General features: G+C 40.7%; 1 protein-coding gene across 1 annotated transcript; it reads right to left on the reverse strand.

The window, feature by feature from the left end:
• On the reverse strand, window positions 1–9,736 carry slc30a8 (solute carrier family 30 member 8). Its single transcript, XM_030064415.1, has 10 exons — window positions 9,594–9,736; window positions 9,372–9,463; window positions 7,000–7,166; window positions 6,352–6,498; window positions 5,060–5,213; window positions 4,451–4,617; window positions 4,181–4,293; window positions 2,205–2,310; window positions 1,701–1,835; window positions 1–1,018 (listed from the first exon to the last, which is right to left on the reverse strand). Exons 2-10 carry the CDS (start codon window positions 9,440–9,442, stop codon window positions 873–875), a joined length of 1,206 nt encoding a protein of 401 aa, XP_029920275.1. The 5' UTR covers window positions 9,443–9,463; window positions 9,594–9,736; the 3' UTR covers window positions 1–872.
• Between the last annotated feature and the right edge of the window lie 280 nt (window positions 9,737–10,016).

A 10,016-nucleotide genomic window follows, 5' to 3' on the forward strand; every position in this document is an offset into this window, starting at 1 on the left:
GAGTGTTTGAAAAAGAGGGATATTTTATTAAATCATTCATCCTCATTTCAACTTTTTCTTTGCAGCTGTACATTGGCAATGGAAATACAGTTTGATGTATATTAAAACACAGTTGGGAAGCACAGTACTGCATGTGGATAGCATCAAGTTGCTTATGTAACAGCCCATACATAGAAATTTTCACTTATCTATGTTTACAGTACATATAGTATTTCAAACTCAGTGCAAATGGATATGCCTTTATCCTGCAGCTTTGTGTCACAGGTTGATACATTAAGTAGATGGTAACTAATAAAAACAGTATTTTAGTACCAGCCTAAAAGCCTTACAGATAAAATACCAGTAAACAACCAGTGGTTTAGGATAACCCAGATTAGATAGATTCAGAAAAAGATGAATGTTTGCTTTATATTGTGCATAGTAACCTTCACTTCAAAATAAAATCAGGCAAAAAGCCAAGATAACTCATTAATACCAGGTGGTTATATATGTTCAAATGTAAAGGCAGAAGACAGAGTGAGCACCTTTTCCCTAAAATCAGCTATAAAATAGATGAATATTGCATTAACCTTTTTCCACTATAAAGGGGAAAATGCTGTCTTTAGCTATCCTCACTTGCATTCAGGCACAAGTTTGCAGTTCTGTCAATAATCGCTTCTTTGGGAATGTGAGTGCAGAGGCCCTGAGGCACGGTGATGTGACTGTGGGGCGATGATCACACTGCAAAACAAACCACCTAAGGCTCTACTGACCAGTACAGAGCACCCAAAGACTGCTACAGTCCACATGTCATTGCAACTAAAGCATTGTTTTGTAACTTAGCCTCATTCGGATGAGCGTCCAGCTGCTCCTTCCCAGTCCCAGACAGATTCCTACATCTTGGGGTCCTCACACAGGGTGCATCCAGGCTTGAGGTCAGCCTGTCTCTCCATTTGAATAGTAACAGAGTGGAAGTTGTAGGAGGAGAAGCAGGCTTGTGTCATTTCCCTGAGGACTGACTGAGCATCCACTGAGTCATCTGTGGAGGAGAGAGGAAGGTCGAGGAAATGGCAATGAACGACAGTCACCCACTCTCTCGTGTTTATGTATCTATGCAACTTAAAGAACCATCTCAGCAAGCAGTGTTTACAACGGATAGGAAAACAGAGAAAAGGAAAACAGAAACAAAGCCGAATCATTGGTTCTGCTCCTGTCCAAGTATCCTGTCTTCAAGTATAAAGTAAATCATTTTCACAGAAGGGGCCACAAATCAGAAAAAGCCTCAGAATTGGTTCATTATATTTGCTTATTAAAATCATAGTGAGTTCTTATTTGTGTTTGTGTCAAATCACATAGCCAAAAAGTCTGAGACCCCGGCATTGTTCTCCAGCCTCTTCGAAATTCATATTATGTTTTTGTAAATCAAGAGTCATATCATCCGTTCTGCATGGTTAAAAGTGCTGTCAAAAATTCCTGATTGAGAGCTGTTGCTGCTGTCATTGCTGAAGGTTGCATGCATAAACAGAAGGTTATATGGATTTTGTTGCATTCACTAAAACGCATTTAAATGCTCAGAATTAATATGTTTGTTTGCTTTTTTTGTGGCTTTGGCTTACATTTCAGGTGAGGTAGGAAACTCTGAAGTTAAGAGAAAACTTGTCATCACATGCAGAGCAGAGCCATGAACAGAGCCCACATTGTGCGTGGCCATTTCCCCTCACCTATGGCGACGTGTGCCGACAATACAGCCTGGTTCATGGTGAGAGCCCAGATGTGAAGGTTGTGGACCGCTGTCACCCCCTTCACTGCAAGCAGACGCTGCCGCACCTCACTGTACTTCACCCCGGCTGGAGTGCCTGGGCAGAAGGAAAAAAAAAAAAAAGGAGAAAGAGGCAGAAGAGAGTTGGAGAGCGAGTATGACAGAGTGTGAAAGTGGTAGATAATCAGAGAGACAGAATCGGACACACAGGGGTGTGAATGTGGCGGGCACTGAGGGGGCACGATGCATAGAGAGAGGAATGTGAAAGGCAGGAAGGACAAACTAAGTTCAGACTGCACATGTGGGCATAATATCAGACACTGCACCCTGTGGTACTGTTTCATAGATCTCTATTATATATTAAGGTGAGTATAAGATGTATAATATTCTTTATTTCCCTATCCACTACTTACAAATATGTCGTTGCTCTTGAAATTGTTTTTTAAAGTGTTTGCTGCTGCCTTACCTTCCATCAGCACAATGAGGATGTCCCTCATAATGGTGAGGGTGGTGCCCAGGACAAATATGGAGAACAGGAAGGTACAAATGGGGTCAGCCATCTTGTACTCAGGCTGGAATAAACAAATAAACAGAGGAAGGTTCACTACTAATTCCAGTCTTAAAGAGAGCTAAGACCAGTGGCAACTGATTGGGCAGATACTGACAACCCTGTAAGCTTGATTTTATTTATAATCTTTATATTGGCGTCATTGTCTAACCCGATAGTGTGTACGCAGCTTTCTATCCTACAACTCCACCGAGGTAAAGACACAAAGTAAAATAACAAGCAAAGTCCACTTCAATTTCTTTTTCATCATAAGGACAGGGCTACTGTTATTTCACCCTGATGCCCTCTCGGTTTACGTACTTTATGGGCTGACGAAGACAGAAGTAGAATGAAAACAGCAGTGCTCTACGACACACACACATACACACACACACGCGCACACACACACGCACACACAAGGGAGCAACTCCACCATCATGTGGAGTTGCTAGTAAGAAATGGGGCAATTTCTCTGCTGCCCCAACGCATGTAATGTATTAGTGTTTATTGTAATTTCCGCTTCACCATAGGGTGCAATAAAAAAATTCCCTGAGGAGATGTGTTAATAATCTCACACATCATTGAGCCGGGAAGACTGAAAATTTAATGCACATATCAAATATTAAGTAACTGATTCATTGATCACAGTAGTTGGGTCATGTTTAATAGAAAACAATATATAATGTATTAAGTGTTTATAAGGATCAATGATGTTTCTCGGTGGAAGGATTTTTCCTGCCTGCTCCTGCCCATACGGATGGGCTGCCACTCCGTAAGAGTCAGTATTATCAGTCAGTGTTATTTGTGGAAGCAAATCATGTGATTGCCTCTGGGAGTGTGAACAGTGTGTTTCCTGAGGATGATATTCATCAATACCAAGGATTAAAATACTTAATTAGTCAGCTAAGTTCAATAAAGGCACTAATTGAACAATATTGATGCATATAGGACAGCGAGAATGAACTGTCTGGTTTTGGAATTTCTCATAATAGAAAACTATAACAGTAATACGGATCGCCTTTGAAGATGATCGCCAGCGCGAGAAACTCATCAGACAAGGAAGAAAACAGTGTGTCACATCAGGCTGTGTTTTCAATAAAAAGGACGTGCTGCTGCACCTTCCTGACAGCTTAGCTTGCTCTTAGCACCGAGAACACAGAGTAACTGAGCCTCAGCAGCCTCATAGCAACAGCAGATAACTTAAAAAATAATAATATTCCTGAGAAACTGCTATTATGGACTGCCTTATAATGTAATAACTTGCAAAAAATGTAATAAAAATGTCCCTCTAAATGGGTAAGAACATATAATAAAACCTGCTAGTCCATGTCATAACATCATATTATTATATTAACTGGCAATATTTATTGTTAGAGGGGGTTTCATCACTTCTTAAGAGATGTCATATTTTTAACTGATAAAAACAACAATGGCAGAGTAATAATTGCTAGTAAATGTATTAACAAGATCTTATTAAATCTGGGAAAATATTATATAAACCGGTTTTATTATATCTTCAAGCCATTTGGGCTTTTATTACATATTGAAAAGTTATTACATTATCAATTCAAGTCTATTGCTTTTAGAGACCAGCTTCTTAAAAATAATCTTAGGCATTCATTTTGATCATCTTTCCCCACCCAGTCTTTGATTAACACTGTTCTACAATAAAATGCAATAACGCAGCCGGTTTAGTATTAACAAGATCATTGGACAGTGAGGTTAGGTTTCTAAAATCAGCTCCAGTTGAACAATTTTCAACAGGAGAAAAGTCTGAGGCTGAGGGGTTGATACCAGTCAAGTTTTTTCTTGATCTATTTCACACCTCCTTTCTACTCCTCACCTCACCTCATGGATCTAATTTTCACTCTCTGAGACACTTTCACACTTCTGACCTTGAAGAAGATGATGACGGCGCTGACCAGCACGCTGAGGCTCTGGAGAAGGTCTCCGACCACGTGGACGAAGGCAGCTCGCACGCTGGCGTTGGCCTGCTGGAACCTCACTCCTGTTAAATCAAAATAGCAGGACACAGTGAGACCAGCTGCACGTTGTGACGGTAATTATATTGTGTAAAAATGCATATCTGGAAGACTCTATAGATGTCTGGCAGAGACATTCAACTCTTCACCCTCCTACACAACCTCTGCTCTCTGGCAACATACCATGTTCGGCTCCTCTCTGCTCCACGTCTCCATTTTCATCATGGGTGTGGGTATTATTTGAGGTCTGAGAGTGTCCATTTTCCTTCTTTGGACTGTGGCCATGCCCATGTGAACTGAGCCCGCCATGGCTGTGCCCATGTCCGGACTGGTGAAGGGTGAGGGCCATGCTGTCAAGACACGGGACAATACATTATGTGTGGCTGTACCATCTATAAAATAAATTCTGATGTAGGAGGTATTTTCACTGTAAGTCATAAATGTAATCCAATCTTTAACCATACCTACAATTAAAAGAAAGGGCTAGGCAATATGAACAAAATCAACTATCACAGTATCTTTGACTGAATACCTCAATATCAGTGTTGCAACGACACTGAATAGGATGACTATTGGTGGTTTCATAAGATACACAAGAGATTACTGAGTCTAATAATAAGTTCTGAAAATTGCATCCTTTTAATATAGGCTTTAAAGCCAAGAAAAGTTAGGATATCCAAAGTCCCCAAAATTTAGTCTCGTATCATGATATTAATATAGTATAAGTACTGTATATGTTCCACCCCTAATTAAAGCTGTAGAGTAAAAATTGGGTCTGTTTGTGCCACTCACATAATGTTGGCCAACACCGCACAGCCAGACGTGATGAGCATGACAGTGCCCTCGATGGTGTAGTTATCGCTGATGAGACGCTCTATGGCCAGGTAAACCAACACACCTGTTACCAGCCAGATGGTGAAAACTGACAGCAATGCGCCAAGGATCTCTGCATGGATGGAGAGATGGATGGATGGAATGATTCAGAGAGCAGAGAGACAGAGAAAGCAAGAGAAACGAGACGCGATGTTTTTGTCACGCTATCTCAGTCAGAAATGGAATGGCCAAATGAAGAAAGTGATAACAAGGGTTGAAAAAGCTATACTTAAATAAGAATAGCAAAGTAATAAAAGTACTGGTAAAACGTTAATGTAAAAGTCTCCCCATAATTTTACATTTTGGAAATAAAATGTGAATGGATATAAAAGTAAAAGTAGTCATTGTGAAGATTAGTCCCTTTTTTGAGTGTTAAACTATTGATGCATTAACATGTAAGAAGCCTTTTTTTGTTGGTCCAACTGTGATGCACTATTGGCTAGTTGCTCGGACAATGCATACTATTTTCCATTATGCACATAAACGTTTATTCTTCAAAGTAACTACCAACTACATTTCCCTCTGAAATGTCCTGCAGTAAATGTAGAAAGTCTCACAAAATGGAAATACTCTAGTAATGTGCCATTAACCAAACACTGTACTCAAGGCAGTGCTTGTGTTAATGTACTCAGTTAATTTCCACCTCTACAGAAAGAAGGCAAAACAACCTAAGAGACTGCAAGGTACAGGTTAGGACCACGCTGGAAATACGTTTGTGTTCTCCTCGATCATTTTAATCAATGCATAACTGTTGGTCATGCATTACTTTTTATTATCAAACAAAACAAAATCAATTTGACAAATTTTGCAGTTTAATTTGATGGATGTAAGTTAAATTTGTATACCATCAAGTGAGGGTGTTGTTGGTTGTAATTTTTATTTATGCCTTATAGTATACACTGTTTTCCATAAAGTACAAGTAATGGGAGCTTGATTAATGGGGACTATCAGTTATAATGATTTTGTCAGTCCATGTGGGGGCAGACTGTTTTTCACCAGTGTCTATACCTAACACTATAATTTCATTTGGGCAGTTGGGGCAAATCTATGGGGTTCCAGCTAAGAAGGATAGGACAGTCTTCTCTGTTGTGGCCCCATGTTGTGATTCAGGCTGACAGTATGTGGCCAAATAAGATTACAGTGAGTGCACCTCTAAAATGCTACAACAACAACAATGCCAGCGGCAGCTCCTGATATAAATGAGCTCTTACCTGCACGGTGCCAGCCATAGCTGAGCTTGTGTGTGGCAGGTCTGGAAGAGAGCCAGAGAGAGCACAGGCTGATGATGAAGCTGGTCAAGTCCACCAGCAGGTGGGCCGCATCCGTCATCACTGCCAGGCTGCCTGCGAAATAGCCACCTACAGGAGGGAGGAGAGAGAGCGTAGAGGAAAGAGGCAGAGAGAGGGGAGACAATGCAGAAAGATTCAGGAGACGGTACAAGAACGTGGGCGGTGGAGATGAGACAAGGGGGAGGAAGAGAGGAGTGAAGAGGGGAGAAAAGACAGAGAGGAGCAGAAAAAGTAAGAGAAGCAGGGAAAAGTGAAAAAAGAGACAATGCAGAAGGAAAGAAGAGCAATATCCATTCAAGACAGACCAAATGAAATAGTGAAGTATGGAAAAGTTCATGAGTGAGAGGAAAGGTGACAAAGACAAAACATGGAAATTAATGTGACTGGGAGACTTAAAATGAACTAAACTAAACTCAGCATGAGCATATCTGATCAAAGGATCAACTGGTCAACTTCCTAACAGCCAATCCTCAGGTGTAACAGCTTGAAGAACCATCACATTTATCGGAGGCACAGTGATCTTATGGAAAACAGAAAAAAGGTGGAGAAAGAAACCGACAAACGGCTCACCAAGGATCTCCCCGACTATGAACACCACGCACACGGCGGAGACCACGTACAGCCTCTTCCTGGCAACTTTCTTCTCTCGCTCACGATCCTCCTGTGCACGGCTGTTGTCATGGCAATGCTTGATGCCATCAGGGCCATCTTTCTGTAATGCCTCCTCGTTGGTCATGCTGATTAAGTATCAGGAGAAAGAGAAATGCAAAAGAAAAAAGAAGATGAAGACATGTTAACAGAGCAGCAGGTAGAGTTCTTATTTCTGTGTTTGAACAATTTGGAGCGACTTATGTTGAAGAGTTTCTTTATGATAATTTTCTACATTTTATTCTTCAACACTTTTTCTAAGCATTTGTGAGTGAGAGTAACACTTTTTTCCAAAGCCCGGAGCCACCAAATCCTGGCACTGCCTCGTGTTTTCTAAAATATGTTAGAGAAAAACAATCCCACTTCACTTTTCAGTTTCAGCCAAGACAACAGTGTGTTAAATCCAAGAGTTTGTAACTCTTCCATTCAGTAATTCTCTCCATTACATCTACCAGGTCAGGTGTCTCCAAGCTGCCAGCTGGATGTGTTTTCTGTGTTTTCTGTCCTGCTTTAATTTGATGTTGTTTTGCTTTGACAACCAAAACTGTCTCACTTATTGCTGCTGTTATCGGTTGCATTCTGTGGATGACTGACTTACAATCAGCATCGTTGATGAGCACCAATACAGTTTCATTCATGGCTGCTGTATCCTCACTGTGCAAATATACCTAAGTGGAGGCTCACCATTAATACTGATTTACAGAGAATATTTTGAGCCTACTTTTAAAAAGATAGCTCTAAGTCTTTGCACAATAGTCTACAGTTATGTGGCTGATCTCCTGTATTTGCAACTTTAGCACACACCACAGGCCGAGGGCAAACCCTGATTTGTGCTGGTATGATGTGCACCCCAGTTCTGCACTGTAACTGTGGGATGCATCACAGTGCAAAATCATCCTGCCATCCTACCAAAGCCATGACTCCAAACCATGACACATGCAACCATGATTCACAACCATGGTACTTTATATACAGAGTTTTCCATTGAAACCCCCATGAGAATCAACAATCTCATCTTAAAACATCAACCATAACAACTATGGCTACCATGGAAATTACCATGGGGGAAAAATACTGAAGACCATGACATATTAAAAACCATGATTTGTCCTAAAATACCATGGTTACCATGTAACATCACAAGCATGGCAACTGTGATTTAATGGCCTTTTTTTCCCCCCTAATCTCCATTTCTGGCTGTTTGCAGAGATAGCTGCAGGATAGAGAATTCCTCCTGTACAATATCTTTACATAACTGTGACTGAATATAAAAATAAAGTCCAGATACAGATTATATCACATTATGTACTCTAGATGTTTCTTTTCTCAGCAATTCAGTGCACTCAAATCCATTGTAATCAACTGCAGACCATGAAAATCGTCATTCAAATACAGCAGTCAGGAGCAAGTGAAACGCTCAGTGGTCTGACAACTGCTGCTACCCACATGACCAACACCACCATCCTGTTTTTCAGCTGAGACCGTGTATAAAGTATAAAACATCCAGAAACACCTCTGCAAGACGCCACCAGCCAGGCTGTTATTTTCCAGCAGGATATGTACAAATATTACATAAGAAGACTAAAGCAATATTGGAAATGGAGAAAAAAGAAAATCAAATACAATGGCCTAATGTACGCCCTTTGCACTCCGCAGATATGAATGATATAAAAAATAGTTTGATGAGTCTGGTCAGGAAATGAATTAGGGAAATGGGAATTTTGATCAGTTTTGGTGTGCGTTCACTTGCTGTTTTATTGCTTTTAAAAGTCAGACGATGCATGAACAATGATGCGAAGATGCAAATGGCTTGTCTTGATCTAACTTGACAAAATTATTTTGTCCCATAGTTGTTGAACAGCGCACTTGCGGAGCGTCTGAATACCTGCCCCGCGGCCACAGGTGCGCACAACAGCGGCTGCGAGCATGACTCAGCCAATCAGCGTCAAGGAGCGGAGGTGTCTTGTGCAGGAGGCCGGGTGTTTGCGCACTGCTAATACCAGCGAGGAGCGGAGCGGAGCGGACCTGACCCGTGTGGAAAATCAGATTTTACCAAACAAGAGAACGTGGGCAAAGATACTGCCCACATCCGAGACGATCGCCATGATTGAAAAATATTTGTCTGCTTATCAAGAAACTGACTTGGCCAACAATAAATCTGCTTGCATAATAATAATAATAATAATAATAATAATAATAATAATAAATCTAACAATTAACAAAAAATATTATCCAACAATATGTTTAAATAACTTTCCTCAATATTTTGTGAGTCAAAAGTCAACTTTCCTTACCTTCCCGAGATGGTATAGAGATTTCTAGAGTCGCTTATCAGATGAATTTTTTCTGGATTCTTCCTGAACATGACTGAATTTCTGGAGAATATCTGAATCACAAAAAAAGTCGAAAAAAGTCGAAAAAAAACACAGTGATTCAAGTGATTAAATCACAAAAGAACAGTGATTAAATCACAAAAGAAAACTTTTTAAAAATGAACTGGGAAAGTTGGCACCTACTCAATTCAAGTTTGCTCTTTTTTAAAAAAAAAATAAAAAATGGACATTAAGCTTCTCAAATAGTTCTGTGTTCATCCAGGTTTTTCTCCTCTTCTTTTTATGTGTCCCCAGCAGAGCGTGGTCGTGTGATTTTCTGACAAAGCATTCAAGGGTGCAAACAACTCGAGTTTTTGATGAAGCCTTGTGACTACTACTGCCCGCACCGTGTGCAAATGCATGGCCGCTTGCAGCAACCTTGGTGCTGGGTGATGAGGAAAAATGGGCAGCAGCCTAGATTTGGAGATATGGTGTGGGGGGGCCGTCTGCAATTGACATCTTCTGAGAAATACAAGGTGAGCGTGTGAACGGGTTGAAATGCGTGTCTCACACCCAATGCGTGGCACTTGAAAGCCCTGCATACAGGAAGTGGTTCAAAAAAGCTCA

Source organism: Myripristis murdjan, chromosome 11 (assembly GCF_902150065.1).
Source record: "Myripristis murdjan chromosome 11, fMyrMur1.1, whole genome shotgun sequence".
Taxonomy (NCBI): Eukaryota; Metazoa; Chordata; class Actinopteri; order Holocentriformes; family Holocentridae; genus Myripristis; species Myripristis murdjan.

What these genes read in the sequence shown, in the direction of transcription:
- slc30a8 (XM_030064415.1), bottom strand. Translation starts at nt 9,442, where the DNA reads ATGTTCAGGAAGAATCCAGAAAAAATTCATCTGATAAGCGACTCTAGA. An exon ending in CTCTATACCATCTCGGGAAG is followed by an intron (nt 7,167 to 9,371) that starts GTAAGGAAAGTT and finishes ATACTTAATCAG; the next exon opens with CATGACCAACGAGGAGGCAT. An exon ending in GCGGTGTTGGCCAACATTAT is followed by an intron (nt 4,618 to 5,059) that starts GTGAGTGGCACA and finishes GTGTCTTGACAG; the next exon opens with CATGGCCCTCACCCTTCACC.